Source organism: Mytilus galloprovincialis, chromosome 1 (assembly GCF_965363235.1).
Source record: "Mytilus galloprovincialis chromosome 1, xbMytGall1.hap1.1, whole genome shotgun sequence".
NCBI classification, from domain to species: Eukaryota; Metazoa; Mollusca; class Bivalvia; order Mytilida; family Mytilidae; genus Mytilus; species Mytilus galloprovincialis.
In genome coordinates, this window is record NC_134838.1 from 9090902 (window position 1) to 9108233 (window position 17332).

The following is a 17332-nucleotide window of genomic DNA, read 5'->3' on the forward strand; positions in this document are numbered from 1 at the left end:
CCAGCAAGACAAATACCTAGATCTAATTTATTGAAAAAAAATAAAAAAGAACAGGAATACTAAACCTCAAAATTCATCCTAAAAACAATGATCTTGTGTATTGACTAGATCTGGAAGCAATATATAGTTTATACAATCCTGGTACCTTTGATAACTATTATAATAAATCTAGGATTAGTTGGCGACTGATTGTCATGGCAAGTTTAAAAAATATGAATGGTTATATAGTTGATGTGTTTCCCTCGTTTTTAGTTTGTAACCAAGATGTGTATTCTCTCAATCGATTTCTTACTTTTGAACAGCGATATACTACTTTATGTTTACTTAGTATAAAAAAGCACAGACAGCAAGTATTTATAATATAATAAAAATCTATGAAGATGAGAAAAGACTGAAAAAATTCTAAAAACAGAGATCTTAGAACAAGCTTAAACAGATTTTAGTATTGTGAAGTGAGTTTGTAATGGCGAGTGAAGCAAACTGAAGCATTCGGAAAAGTTCATCATGACATTTACTAATTGTTATTAAAGGAACCAGAGTTATAAGTTAATACGCCAGACGCGCGTTTCGTCTACACAAGACTCATCAGTGACGCTTAAATCAAAATAGTTATAAAGCCAAACAAGTACAAAGTTGAAGAGAATTGCATGAGGACCCAAAATTCCCCAAAAAAGTTGTGCCAAATACAGCTAAGTTATTTTATTCCTGGGATAAGAAAATCCTTAGTTTTTCGTAAAATTCATAGTTTTGTAAACAGGTAATTAATAAAAAAAAATTACCATATAATTGATATTCATGTCAACACCGAAGTGCTGACTACTGAACTGGTGATATCCTCGGGGACGAAACTTCCACCAGCAGTGGCATCGACTAAAAGCGACATTGAAATTATAAACTTCCATATTGATAAACATTAAATTATCAATTGAACAATGTATGAAATTATAAAGATACGAAAACATCATTGCAAGTGTGAACTTTCCACAGAGTCCAAATGACGTAGTAGGCTCCTATATATATCTCAAACTAATATGAGATACTAGTAGGCGTTGAAGTATTCCTCTCAAATGCAATTGCTAGTAATCCCTCGAAAGTTCAATTAATTTTCATTTACTTTCGAAAGAAGCAAACACTGTTTTTGTCGTATTAATATTCATCGGAATAAATTGATCAATGCTGAAGTATGTTCAGTTCATTACTTTCTAACGAAAAATCAACATGTTTTATTTACACCTACAAAGCCAATAAAGTAATAATAACGTTAATGATTACTTTTAACTAAGCTGACTTTTAATTGAGTCCTTTATTAAAGCGAAAACTCAATATTAATTTATAGTATGACTGTTAGATTGGAGAATGAAGTTGAATTCAATGGAGAAGTTATACACGGCTCATTTCATCTGATTTTTATATGGCTGTTTTGAAGACTAACACTTAACGAATCTCAAGTATGTTTGATATTGATGAAAAATAATATTACTAACAATAAATTGACTTAGAACAGAGCAAGCATTGATTTATCGTTTTATGGAAACACTTCAGTCGCTAAATAGGATGTTTATATCTATTTTTTTAATTTGGACAAAGGTCAAATCGGATATAGACGTTCAAAGTAATTCATTCCATTTTATTTGGTAAGTTTGTCATAATACTAATTTCATTCATTAATAAAACGGAAAAGTGATTGGACTTTAACAATCTTTTCATTAGAATTTTTTTTCTTATCCTGGCGACATACTATTAGTTAAAAATGTATTTTCTAAAAATTGAATGCTTCTTTTTGTAATTTTATTAGGGTGTAAAAGCGTTGACCGAAGTTCATTCTGTATGAAGCTCTTCATACTAAATATGTTCGCACAATAAATGCTTTTACAAACCTATAAAAATACAAAAAAAATCTAATTTTATAACCTCAATCATGATATTACGTTTGTCTATGGATTGTTAAGAAGTTGTCATGAATGTTGAATTTTATTGAGAAATACAAATTGATATTGGAAGGCCTCAAGATTGCTTACAGCCAATTAAATGTACGGATTGTTGTAAAAAATACATGTTATGTAAATTTAACTTGATAAACTGGATAAATCTTAAGACTGCAGGTAAGTTATTTTGAAATAGCACTTGTATCTGTAGAGTTACGTTTTACTTTTTCGTCGCCACTGATTTTTTTGTGCATTATTACTAAGATGAATTCATTGATGTCATTTGGTTGAGTTAAGCCATTTCAATTGATATTCTATAGCATGACTTTCTATGTTGTGATGTTACACTATTGTTTCAGGTAAGGGTGAAGGTTGTTACCTATTAAAACGTTTAAACCCGCTGCATTTGTTTGCACCTGTCATATTAAGTCAGGAACCTGATGTTCAGTGGTTGTTGTCGTTGATGTGGTTCTCGTTTCTCGTTTTTTACATAGGATGACCGTGAGGTCATTCCGATGTATTGGTATCGCATAAATTTCCGTTATGCAAATTAGTTTTGGGTTTTTAACCGATTCTATAAACATGATAAATACACAGACATCATCGAGTGTAAAAAGCATTCCTTATCGATCGCTTGCTATATATTCATTTCTTTAAAAAGTAAAATCACAAAAATACTGAACTCAGAGGAAAATCCAATCGGAAAGTCCATAATCACATGGCAAAATCAAATGACAAAACACATAAAAAACGAATGGACAAGAACTGTCATATTCCTGACATGGTACAGGCATTTTCAAATGTAGAAAATGGTGGATTAAACCTGGTTTAAAAGCGCTAAACCTCTCACTTTGATGACAGTCTCATCAAATTCCGTTATATTTACAACGATGCGCGAACCAAACAGACATAATAAACAAAATAGTCAAAATACGGGCACAGCAGTCATCACCGTGTAACAATTTCAAAAGGAACAACCTAACAGAACACAAAAAACATCTATCTACAAACACATACATTGATTCGCGTGTCTGACGTCAGAAAATTGTACACGTTACACAAACAACCTAAAAATTTCACACGGGCAATGCTAGCATACAAGGCCAAAAAATCAAAGTATGTAAGAATGAATTTCAGAAATGAACCAAGATTTAAAATAGTCCAAAAGTTATATAGAATTTATAAGAATATTGAATATTCATCAAATAAATTTTTTAGAACATATTTTGATAATATTAAAATGTTTTACTAGTATATGTATGTAAGTATAAATATTTAATATATATGCAGACGTATAGACAAATTGTGTTAACGTATACGGAAGAATATCTCAAGATCAATTACAATCTCCTATAAAGGAGGTGAAGATTATATACATATACATGCAGAGTTATTGGTCCTGACTCTCGTTTTGCGGGAAAATATGAAGACCGTTGGTTTCCCCGTCTGAATGGTTTTACATACTAGTATGACATTTTGGGGCCTTTTATAGTTTGCTGTTAGATCTGAGCCAAGGCTCTGTGTTGAAGACCGTACTTTGACCAATGATGGTTTACTTTTTACAAATTGTGACTTGGATGAAGAGTTATTTTATTGGCACTTATGCACCATCTTCTTATATCTATTGTCACTCGACTGAATAATCTTCATAAACTTCACTATTACGTGTATTTCTAAAGAGGCTACAAGAATAAGGAGGCGACCTTACCTTAACAATTAAAACGAATCACTTAAATTCAATTCTGGAGTTTAGTATGACGTCCATTTTGCACTGAACTAGTAAACATTTTTGTTATTGAGCCAGCTGAAACCTGTCTCCGGGTGCCGGATTTTCTCTCTGTGTTGAAGACTCGTTGGTGGTCTTCGACTATTTTCTGCTCTTTGATCGGGTTGTTGTCTCTTTGCCATATTCCCAATTTCCATTTTCAATTTGAATTAATAACAAGGTTTCACGCAATGTTAACCCAAACAACACTAGGAAATAAAGCTAAACCGAAACCCGATCGATGATATCTGGTTCCCAGGAAAGGTAAGTATACACTCCTCCCCATGTTGTGGTGACCGTCGCACAACACTCAAGTCAATCGCAGACTACAGACCATTATGAAAACGGGACATATAAGAAAAATGCCACAAGTCAACTTGGAGATACTGTGTAATGAACAACCATTTCATATAATTAACAGCTATTATAGTAAACGCATGTATATAATAAATGTAGCCCGACTTTGCAGTTCACAGAGAAAAAAAAAAAGGTGTCAAAGATGATCACATAACCTCTTGAGAAATGAATTAACTATCAAATTTAAATACTATATAAATCAGACGGAATCTCGGGTTAATATTTATGTTATGGACTGTTTATGTATTAAACGTAATAAAAAGTTTTTGTCATTGAAATATAGCAAAGCTGTTACAACCTATAAGCAGGGTCTTTGAATATAGATCGAAATTTAGTGTTAACCCATACCTGAAAGAACTTGCATCAACAAATTTACAAAAAACAACCTATGTTGCTTATCGTTTTTAAAAGAACGAGAAGTTGTATCATGTCAAAGCTAACAAGACAACTATCTACAAGAAATCAAAATTTCTTTTGCTTATCGTGTTCATTTTTTCTCATCACTTTGCGTCCGGCGTCGTCCGTCGTTAGCTTTTACAAAAATCTTCTCCTCTGAAACTACTTGGCCAAATTAAACCAAACTTGGCCACAATCATCATTGGGGTATCTAGTTTAAAAATATGTGGCGTGAACCGGCCAACCAACCAAGATGGCCGCAATGGCTAAAAATAGAACATAGGGGTAACATGTAGGTTTTGGCTTACTACTCTGAAACCAAAGCATTTAGAGCAAATCTGACATGGGGCAAAAATTGTTTATTAGGTAAAGATCTATCTGCCCTGAAATTTTCAGGTGAATCGGACAACCGGTTGTTGGGTTGCTGCCCCTGAATTGGCAATTTTAAGTAAATTATACCGTTTTTTGGCTATTATCTTGAATATTATTATAGATAGAGATAAACTGTAAACAGCAATAATGTTCAACAAAGTAAGATCTACAAATAAGTTAATATGACTAAAATGGTCAGTTGACCCCTTAAGGAGTTATTGCCCTTTATAGTAATTTTTTTACCAATTTTTCGTAATTTTTTCTAATCTTTTACAAAAATCTTCTCCTTTTGAAGTACTGGTCCAAATTTAACCATACTTGGCCATAATTATCATTGAGGTATCTAGTTTAAAAAATGTGTGCGGTGACCCTGCCAACCAACCAAGATGGCCGCCATGGCTAAAAATAGAATATAGGGGTAAAATGTAGATTTTGGCTCATAACTCTGAAACCAAAGCATTAAGATCAATTTAGACATGGGGGTAAAATTGTTTATCAAGTCAAGATCTATCTGCCCTGAAATTTTCAGATGAATCCGACAACTGGGTGTTGGGTTGCTGCCCCTGAATTGGTAATTTTGAGGAAATTTTGCTGTTTTTGGTTATTTTCTTGAATATTATTATAGATAGAGATAAACTGTAAACAGCAATAATGTTCAGCAAAGTAAGATCCACAAATAAGTCAACATGACCAAAAAGGTCAGTTGACCCCTTAAGGAGTTCTTGTCCTTTATATTAAATTTTTAATAATTTTGTAAATTTTGTAAATTTTTGTAAATTTGAACAAAATATTTTGGGCCAAGCTTAATATTATCAATTGAGATAATGAGATAATTGTAAGAAGCAAGAATGTTCAGTAAAGTAAGATCTACAAACACATCACCATCACCAAAACACAATTTTGTCATGAATCCATCTGTGTCCTTTGTTTTATATGCACATAGACCAAGGTGAGCGACACAGGATCTTAAGAGCCTCTAGTTTTAATCATTGATCATATTGTTCGTAGATAATTCAGTGTCTTTGAAGATCACATTATTATTCCACTTTTACAACGTTCTCGCGGGTTCTAATTTCCTTTAATTAGTTTTTTACATCTATAAAAATTTCAGTTCGTAAACAGGAATCTAACAAATCGATAAAAACCAATACAATAATCTATACTTTATTAAATGTATAAGCTCTTACAATTTCAAAATACAATTGAACATCGTGATAACATGCAATTCCTATTTTATCCATGGAATTTATAATTATCAGATAATCTTAGACGCAGAAAAGAACTTCTCGTGAAGTAAATTATATTTTACAACCAATTGTAATATTAACGAGGTCTACTTTTATAAGGAGAATTTGTACCATGGTCTCAATACGTGAGAATCTTACATCTGACTTTATATATGATAAAGAGGTATGATAATGGTACAGTTATTAATCAGATATATCTGATTCAAACGAGGTTGCACTTGATTGCATTTTTTTAAATGTTCTCTTTCTCTTTTAAATAGTTGTGTATTCCCTTTGTTAATAACTCCTAGGCTATTGTATAATAGAACGATTGATTATATTCTGTTTGTAATCCCTTTTATTTACTGGATGCATTTTAATATTATAATTTATTGAAAAAAAATACAATATATATTTTCATATATCAATATTAATGTCATAAATAGTTTTGCTACAAGATGTTATCTCCTCATGGTGTGATGAATCGCTTCGATCTTTTAGGAAGCTTGTGATAAAATGCGTTTACGTTATAAAACTTTGTTGTTTATTACCCTTTTCTCTAATTCTTCGTCAATTTATCCCTTTATGTACCCATTGTATAAAAAAATTTAATCAACGTGTGGTCGTTTGATCTCAGTTCTTCGTTGGTTTAAACCCGATTATGTCGTCGAATTTTCTTGTTTTCCTCTGAATTTCCTATTGTGACGGCATGAAAAAAGGCGACCATGCCTGATGACGTCACATAGAAAGAACACTTCTTTTTGCAGATCAGAAAAGGAATAAGTTTGCCTGCGTATTGTTTGAAAATCATCAGAGAAACAGATTCCACCACCAAATCTCGTGTAATACGATATTTATCCACATATCGTATCACACTCGATGCAGTGGTAGAATCTATATTTATCGCTCTACATTAAAACCAACCAATATATTTACTTCATTCTTTCGAAGATTTATCTGAAAAGATATATATATATATATATAAAAAATTGTTTAGCACTCTATTGTGTGAGGAGATGCGCTTTTGGTATCCCTTAATACAGTACTAATATAATCTCGTCAATGGAGTACATAGCTATAAATATTGTTGTCTAATACATATAAGCCATAATGTACTTCTACATGTACAAATGATTTACTGCGTTAGCTAGATTGTATTTGCTTTACAGTTATATTGAAATATTGTACCTTGATATCATTTAGTCTATTCAAATACTTATATGCACATCAATACTTTTTAATATCATAAGTTTTAAATTTAGATATATTATAACGTTGTAATTTTTTTAAAACATATTCAGTTAACTGATTGCAAAACAAGTCTTAAATTCAATATAAACAACTAAACATCGATTGGTAAATGCAGCAATTAGATATTAAGCAAACTTCACAATAAAACCGTTTAAGATTACGTAGTTTATAAATCGAATAAAAGTATGTTGAATTTACGTCAATTGAAAGCAACCCAACGACAAAAAAAACCCCAATCGAATGACATGTAATATTTTAACTAAAAGATGGGCGAAAGATACCAGAATGACATTCAAACTATAGATAACAAATAAACTGACAAAGCCTTGGCTACAAAAGAAAAAGACAAACAATAGTACACAAAACACAACATAGAAAAATAAAGACTAAGCAGCACGAACCCCATCAAAAACTAGGGGTGATCTCATGTGCTCTTGAAGGGGACGCAGATCCTGCTCCGTATGTGGCACCTGTCGTGTTTTTCATGTTATTACAAACCAGGTAAATAGTCTAATTCGGTAGGTCACATTCGTAACTAGAGGCTCTAAAGAGCCTGTGTCGCTCACCTTGGTCTATGTGCAAATCATAAACGAAGGACACAGATGGATTCATGACAAAATTGTGTTTTTGTGATGGTGATGTGTTTGTAGATTTTACTTAAAAGAACATTCTTGCTGCGTACAATTATCTCTGTCTATAATGAACTTGTCCCAGGAGCAAAATTTATGAAAATTAAAAATTTACTGTAAAGGGCAATAACTCCTTTAGGGATCATTTGATCATGTTGACTTATTTGTAGGTCTTACTTTGATGTACATTATTGCTGTTTACGGTTTATCTCTATCTATAATAACATTCAAGATAATAACCAAAAGCTGCAAAATTTTCTTAAAATGACTAATTCAGGGGCAGCAACCCAACAACAGGTTGCCTCATTGGTCTGATAATTTCAGGGCAGATAGACCTTGACCTAACTAACAAATGTATTGCGTCAGATTTGCTCTATATGATTTGGTTTCTGAGATATAAGCCACAAACTGCATTTTCCCCTATGTACTATTTTTAGCCATGTCAGCCATCTTGGTTTGCAAGCGGGGTCATCGGACACATTTTTTAAACAAGATTACCTTATGATGATTGTGGACAAGTTTGGTTAAATTTGTCTTAGTAGTTTCCGAGGAGAAGATTTTGTAAAAGATTACAAAAATTTACGAAAATTGGTAAAAATTGACTATAAAGGGCAATAACTTCCTTAGGGGTCAACTGACCATTTTGGTCACGTTAACTTTTTTGTAGATCTTACTTTGCTGACCATTATTGCTGTTTACAGTTTATCATTATCTATAATAATTTTCAAGAGCAGATAGATCTTCACCTGATAATCAATTTTACCCCATGTCAGATTTGCTCTAAATGCTTTGGTTTCAGAGATATAAGCCACAATCTACATTTTACCCCTATGTTCTATTTTTAGCCATGGCGGCCATCTTGGTTGGTTGGCTGGGTCACCGGACACATTTTTTAAACTAGATACCACAATGATGATTGAGGCCAAGTTTGGTTTAATTTGGCCCAGTAGTTTCAGAGTAGAAGATTTTTGTAAAAGTTAACGACGTCGACGACGGACGCAAAGTGACGAGAAAAGCTCACTTGGCCCTTTGGGCCAGGTGAGCTAAAAAGGGAACGTGATTCTGGTTATGACAATTGGAACATATCCAATATCATGCAGGATTAATACAAGACAGGTTTTTTTTTTACTTTAAACAAATGTTATTTGCTCTTGCTCAATGACAAGCTTTGATATAATTAAACAGCATCATTTAACACCAAGTTAAATTCTCGAAGTACCAAATATATTTAGATTTGAGGCAATTCAAAACGTGATGAGGTTGGTCACTGGGAACAGGCGAACATATATGACGGGGTGAATAGTATTTCTTTTTTTAATTCTGACTTTTATATAAAGTTTTTGTCTACCACCAAGCGTTACCTAAATGAATGAGACTGAACTCTTTTATTCGAAGTGATGTTTAATAAGATATATATCTAAAACAAGTCATATACAAAACGTCAACACCAATACTGGCAATAGTTAATAGTATCGGGAAATCAGTGATAACTTTGGCATTATTTTTACCAATCAAAGAAACAATGCATGTTCAAATCATAAAATCATTATTCATCAATTTCTGTTTATTTGAAAAAAAATAGTTAGTCGTGTTTTGTTCATAAAATAATAGTTGTTATAGTCAGTTAAGGTCACAAGATAAACGTATAATTTTAAATGAGTATATGTTAGGGTATCATGATTGTATAACAATACACCATATGGCTTCATTGAAGAATTGAGTGCTTCTTTTTTTGTAAATTTATTGGGGTGTAAAAGATGATGGAAGTGTTTAACGACCTTGACTGGCTTTACAGCCCTCGCACGGTCGGTAAAAGTGTTTAATGACCTTGACTGGCTTTACAGCCCTCGCACGGTCGGTAAAAGTGTTGACCGAAGTACATTTTGTAGTAATTTCAGAATGACGCGAGATTGCTGTTAGCTAATCAAAAAGTAACGTATTATAATGAAACATACATGTAAGTAGTTATTAGGATTTAAAAGTAAATACGTCAAACTATCACAGTGAATAGTCCATCTAGCCAATGAAAAGACATTAAAAATTTGCTCTATGATCAGATAAACGTTAACTTTTGACTTTATTCCGGATTAAAAGATATCAGGCTGAAATAGAAAATAAACAAATTAAAATTTGTATTGTTAATTTACATTTAAACTCCAAACTTGTTTTAATTTAATTTCATTAATTCTTGAACAAGGAAATTATTTAATTGTAAAGTTTAAATGAGTTTTGTTTTCTTAGGGACAAAAGACTATTTCTTGTTGACGCAAATGTTAATGGGCATGTGAAAATATTTTCACTCTTAAAGTGAGATCAAACTATTTGTACTGATTTTAAGGTTGTTTTAATATCTTGTGATGTCTAGACATGTTAATTTTTCGTTTATATCGTTAAAAACTGTAAGGTCAGTTTTAAATATAAAACTGAACTTTAGGGTTTAAATCAGTTTTCAGTTATCTCTGTCTTCAAATAATACCCAGCTGGATACTAAGCTAACGTATGAGAAGGTAGGAATTATTTCGTATGTAAATATTCGTTTGTTTTATAAAAGTCATTATCTTGTCGTGTGATTGTGTGCTATTGTTTTATCTAAATCTATTTATTTTTCCTTAAAAAAATCATAAAAATTAGACTGCGATCACGTGACTGCGATATGATATTGAGAAAACAGTTTACCTTATGGTGTTGTGTTATTGTTTTATGCTAGGCCTTGTTACTGTTTATTACTTTAAAAATTTGATTCGCATGCCATTGCCTATGTTGTGTATAAGAAACTCGCGTCCGGAGGAAAGTTGACAATGCGTATGTATAAACCATGTATTTACCGGGGGAGGGGAGGGGAGGCGAAACTGGATCGATTCAGTTCTTCCTCCCGGAAAAATTAGCATAGGGGAAAATGACTAGAAAACTGTAAGCCAGGCAATGAGTTTTTACACGAAACAAAAGTCCAAATGTACACTGTTATATTAACTGATACAAACTGTTAAATGTTCTTAAAGGTTAATATGCAGATTTGTCAATAAATTACATTAATAAACTATGAGCTGCCATCTATAAATTCTGTCATTCATTACTCTATAGATGGTATTATTTGTAACAACATTAAACTTGTTTATAGCGACATGTTCCATGTGTATTGTATAGGATTGTTTCTCTCTCTAAAGCTACGATAGGAAAATACATTACATCATAATTCATTCGAAATATTAGAAGTTCCAGATCATTAAAGGCATAAATACCAATACGTCTTTTTATTGATATAAAAGTAAAAGTTCATTTAAAAATATCAAAAATAGCATTTCTTTGCGTCTGTGATTAAAACTTAATAACATTTAGTATATTTCAATAGAAACACACTACATGCATCGTTTACTGCAAACTATGTTGAATACATTTCGAATTTTGCTTCGGACATGATACACAAAACATTCTCAATTGACTTGCGAATGATTATCGATTAAACTCTTCAATTTCAATACTGAAGGAGTGACGTTTTTTCTCACTGTTGAGTGGGAATAAACTAAGAGAGCTTTCTGTTACTTTTTTGAATAGGTAAGCTCACAATTTAAATAACGTTTTAAAACAACATAAAATGATTTCCATGGATAAAAAATTATATTAAAACTTAGTCTGAACTTATATATTGACAAAATCGAATTTTCATTTGGGTAAAAATCTATCGAATAACGATTATTGTAACTTTTGTATAAAATAATTTCAGTCGAAAAAAATCCACATCAAAATAGACACGCAATGACTTAATATACAAAATTGACTTTTAATTTTGAACTTCAAACCTATCAAAGGACTAATATTTGTAACTTTATTTGTGCTAGATATTTCATTTTACAATCGAAGATTTTAATTTTCAATAAGTCTATCATTTGCTTGACAAAATTTGAGTGTTAAATTTCAAAAAAATAAGTTGATTATTTATAAATAAAAATGTGTTTACACATTTAGAACAAAAGGCGATCTTTTCCCTTGACATATTTTTTTGTACGTTTCAGAAAAAAAAAAACATTTATTTATTCTAATAGTGATCAGACTATGGATAAAAATTGAATAATTGAGTTAATAAATGTGTGTAAGCAGACATGATAATTTGTATGTTTGTCGAGATGTGTGGTTACCCGGGCTAGTTATGTTGACAGTTTAAACATTTATTTGATTTTATTAAACCTATAATCACTTCGTATGTTTAAAGTGCTAACCCATCATTTAAGGTAAAATACCTGGAGAAGATACATGTAAAAACGGCAGGTAGGCATTTTAATTCTTATCAGTTCTCAGTTTACAAAGTTTTACATATATCGAATTACTAAGCAGATATAAAATTTTCAATCAAAATCAATAACAAAAAAGTTTTGCAAATTTGAATAAAATATGGAAATTTTCTTCTTCTCTTTGATGACTATGCAACACATATGTGTATAGTTTCATTACAATCGAAGGGGAGCAGTTTTGTGTTGTATATTACACGTTCGTTGTCGATAAGACAAGACTTTTTTAAGTATTGTTAAATCATTTTTCAAAATTTGTCCGGATATATCCTAGCTTCACTGTCAATATCATGCAGACATTGGTAAATAGTTTTCAAGTACTAGTAGTGAAATATAAAAAAAGGGTAGATTCCGTATGCTGGTTAAAAATTAAGGAAAGATATCGTTTGCCACTCAGCATGTGCTCTAGCGCTTTCACATATCTTCAGATACAGTGAACGTAAGTGTCGGATAGTAACGTCGTTTTTTTGACGATTGACGTGTCTATCCCACATTGATAGCGCCAAACACATAATTCATGTATTTTAAAACAAAATCATGATAGAAAAAATAAGTCTTTAATACATGTTTTTTTATTAGCATTTATTAGCTTTGAACTAGCTTCCAATAAATGCTAGTACTCTCAGATCTGTACTAAATGTTTTTGTTGTTGGAATGTACAAGTACTCAGCCACGTCTACTGTGTGTTTTTGTTGAATGTACTTCTGTTTGTATCCATCTGATGGGTTAAGCCTTTTCAACTGATTTTTTGATAGTTTGGTTTTATGTTGTACTGTTATATTACTGTTTTATGTTAAGGGAGGGTTAGCCGTCTGCTATAATGTTTAACCCCGCCACACTCTGCATGTGCCTGTCCCAAGTCGGGAGCCTGTAATTAAGTGGTTGTTGTTGGTTTATGTGTTAGATATTTGTATTTCGTCCATCATCCATACATAAGACTGTAAGTTTTCTCGTTTGAATTGTTTTATATTTGTAATTTCGGGGCCTTTATAGCTGACTATGCGGTATGGGATTTGCTCAATGTTGGAGGCCGTATGGTGACCTATCGCTGTTAGTTTGTGTGCCATTTGGTCTCTTGGGAAGAGTTGTCTCATTGTCAATCATACCACATCTTCTTTTTATAGCTGACTGTGCGATATGGGATTTTCTCAATGTTGAAGGCCGTACGGTGACCTATATCTGATTATTTCTGTGTCATTTGGTCTCTTGTGGAGAGTTCTCATTGACAATAATATCGCATCATTTGTATATAATATAAACTCTTAGATAACAGTGAACTATCTTATTTTTGCAAATATTTTTTCTTGATTATCATAATTAACAGTTGATTTATAGGCGTAATTTTCTAACGCCGTAACCTAAGTCGTATTTGGCACAACTTTTTGGAAATTTGGGTCCTCGATGTTCTTGAAGATCCTTCAACTTTGTACTTGTTTGGCTTTATAACTTATTTGATATGAACGTCACTGATGAGGGGTATGTAGACGAAACGCGCGTCTGGCGTATCAAATCATAAGCCTGGTACCTTTGATAACTATTAGCACACGAGCGTATAAGAAAATACCATAATTTAATATATTCGCGACTACTACTACTTCCGAAAATAAATCACTTGCGAATAAGTTGTGTAAAGAACTTTAATGAGTACTATATTGTAATATATTATATCTTAAGATTTTTCAATTTTTTAAAGTGGAAGGAAAGGATATGCCATCTAACTTTTCCGTTGCCTATGTTTTTTTCCATATTTTATGTCCATAAATATTTCTTGAATTTATGTTGCTGCTGGTTTCTTTAATAAATAATTTGGTTAATACAGAAGACCGTAGCAACCTGTCACGTATACTTTAGTTGTGCTGTGTTGATGTCCTGAAGCGATAAATTAGTTTGATACGCTTGCTGTATATAAACGAAACTACGTGACAAAATAAATTCCGTTTGGAACGTAAAACAACGGATCTAATCGATCTTTATCTTTTTATACAATTTGTTGCCAATGACCAAACAACACTTCGTAGAATAATTGAAAATCCATGGTGTCTCATTGAATGTTTCCTGCTAAAACTTAAAACATGAGTTTCCCTTTAGGAGGGGGAACTTTTTACTACAAGGCATATGTTAAGAATATCAATGATCATTGGAAGCAGTCATTAAATAAGTGGCATTGCGTGACCTGGTCCGCTTTGTGGTGTCGACTTAATTCCGACATGTCTTGGGTCCTCCTCCGACATTCCTGCTATCATAAAATACATAATAAGCGATTGTTTCTTTCTTTTTCCTTCATCAACATTTAATGTGAGTTTATGTATAGATTAGCATGATCAATAAACCAATAGTCATTGACTTGTAAATATATGCGTGTAGTATAATTTAAACTTAATTTTATACATTGTTTGTATAGACCGAAATATATCAAATATTTATAGTGATCTCTCAAGAGAATAAATCATTATAGATCCAACTTTTTGACGTGGATAATTTTATTTCTTGCTAATTTGGTTTTCTCACTTTGAATGTAAACTCATTATCATGCAGAGTTAGCTTAGTATCGTTCTTTGTCGTTTCGATTGGAACTTAGGATAATTTTGGGGTGTCGGGTAGAGAAACGTACCAAAACCCTTGTTAAAGGTCATTTTCAGATAAATGGTTTCTTTTCACTCTACAAATCCCTAACAAAAGCAAGTATTATAATACTAATAACATGAGGAAGAAGTTACGATTCCTTTTGACAATAAAGAGACTACATATTAATCTCCCTTGATCGCTATATCAGTTACAGAATAAAGATCTTTTGTGTGTCATTCTACTTTTATGATTTATGGTTAAACGATTTCCAATTTTAATGTTTCGAATTTATCATTCTTTTATATAAGACGATTCAATATATTTATTTGTACAACACTTAAAAATCATAGTCGAGCAACAAAACGTTTTACATTCTCATACTTCTGTAGGTAGTTATTTTTTTTATTCATGATCACAATTTTACTTTATCTTAATAAGATCACGTTATCTTTATTTTCGTTAAGCCTTCTGTTTTGATGTTAAAAATGGCCTACTGGATTTTTTGCTTCAATCATTCTTATAAAGTTTTGCATTTAATAGAAAAAGTAAGTTACGATTTCATATAACCAATCTCTTTACAAACAAACCAACATTTCAAGTTCTCATAATCATTCTACTAAATACATCAATGTATTATACCTTGCCGGAAATCTAAAAATGACTTCCATTAATTTTGTATTAGAGTTTGTTATAATCCAATTATTTTTATATAACTAGATAATTGGGTTTAATTGTTATAAACATACTTTAGTGTTACAATCAACCGATAGGAGAGGAATTTCTATAAACGACTTGTCACTTTTTTTCCAATCCTTGCATTGAATTGATGTGAGTGTTTATTTGTTTCTTTATTTCTTAAGTTTTACTTATGCAATAGTAGTGATGTTTGTAGAAGGTGCAGAAGTCCGAGAGTCTCTGTTTAAATTTAATAATTTTGTTTAATGTATTTTCAGATCGGATAGAAATGGCTAGTTTGACAGTCGAGGCGCTAAAGCAGCATCAGAACGATGATATTCCTAAATCACGTAAATTGTCCACAGCGCACAGAGACGGAAGTGACGGGATCGGACCTTCAATTAGTGGCCCAAGTCTTCGGCGTTACTCAAGGTTGGAACCACGACCAAGTGTACAATATGGCGCTTCTGGGAGACGCATGTCTCAGGTTTCTAGAACGAGTATCTCAGGAACTTCATTAGGCGCCAAACTTGTGATACCAGTCAAAATACAAAACACGTATAGACTAGAACCTCAACAAACGGAGAAATTTAACGCAGAATCGGTTCAAAAAATGATGACTGGAGTTTTGTCATCTTATTTGGACGGCGAAGTTTATGATCAGAAATTGTGTGCGAAACATTCTCAAGAATTGTCGGATGTAATTAAAAAACGTGTAAAGGAATTAGGATTTCCTAGATATAAACTAGTGTGCAATGTTATGATTGGACAAAACAGTAATCAGGGACTACATTATTCTAGCCGTTGTTTGTGGAATAAAGAAACAGATAATTACGCCGAGGCCACTTATTCCAAAGGGTCTTTGTTTGCTGTAGCCACAATGTTTGCAACTTACTTTGAGTAAACATCGAAGATTGTCTAGAGAATTATGTTTCTATTGACTCTAACACACACATGTTTTAAATGCACTTCGGTTTTGTTTGTTCATTGCATAACCGTAAATTTAAGGATATTATTAGGAACTATGGATATATAGTTAAATGAACAAATACAGATTGTGATATTCTTTTTATTCCGTCCAAGTATATAATTGCTAATTGTGAAAAATAATTCAGACTAGAATTTGGTTATATCGACGTTTCAAACAGTTCTTGCTATTAAAACACTAAACATTGATATGCATAGCAATACATATTCAGTCCATAACATGTGTCAATAAATGCATTGTTTACAAGGATTCGTCTATTAAATAGTTTTATAGTTTATAGGTCTTTGACAAACAAAGTACGATTATAAACCCTGGTGCACGTATACATGACAAATTTAATTTCATAAAATTACAAGTTTATCGAATTTAAAACGTTTGTAGCCAATATTTGATTAATTTGTGTTCAAAAAACCTCTATGCTAATCCATTACCTATATACAATGTTTGCATACTGAAATATTAAAGTCAATTGTGCAAACTTCATATTGCTTTCCAGACACACTCAAATTCTCAAGTATGAAATCACCATAAGGTTGTATTTCATTTTAAGCCATATATCAACATCAAAATGTATTCAAAGTTTCATTTCGTAAGTAAAACATTTTCCTTGTTTATAAACAACTTGTTACCGGGTGCGAAATTGTATTCGAAGCATTTTTTTGCTATTTTGACAACCCTTACAAAAAAAAAACCTACTTCACATGCTACTTGTCTGAATACGACAGGAAAATGAACAGATCTGCAAATAATTCATCAGTTAGTTTTAAAACATGGATGACTATGTCAATTATTTAAAATGTAAAAAAAAATCTAAAAGAAGAAATTTATTCCTCGTTACTAAACTTAAAGGTGAAATATCCTCGCTTCATTGGAATGGATAGATCAAGGTATTTGGATTGG

At 31.9% G+C, this 17332-nt stretch overlaps 1 protein-coding gene across 8 annotated transcripts; it reads left to right on the top strand.

Moving 5' to 3' along the window:
- The first annotated feature begins 1490 nt into the window (after positions 1–1490).
- Positions 1491–16707, top strand: LOC143064750 (dynein light chain Tctex-type 5-like). 8 transcript variants are annotated; one of them, XM_076237863.1, is made up of 2 exons: positions 1491–1634; positions 15723–16707. In XM_076237863.1, the coding sequence occupies exon 2, from the start codon at positions 15734–15736 to the stop codon at positions 16346–16348; it is 615 nt and encodes a 204-aa protein (XP_076093978.1). In that variant the 5' UTR covers positions 1491–1634; positions 15723–15733; the 3' UTR covers positions 16349–16707. The 8 variants fall into 8 exon arrangements, with proteins under 8 accessions (XP_076093978.1, XP_076093939.1, XP_076093953.1 ...); XM_076237824.1 differs by lacking the exon at positions 1491–1634 and adding an exon at positions 2039–2102; XM_076237838.1 differs by lacking the exon at positions 1491–1634 and adding an exon at positions 10282–10428.
- The last annotated feature ends 625 nt before the right edge of the window (positions 16708–17332 follow it).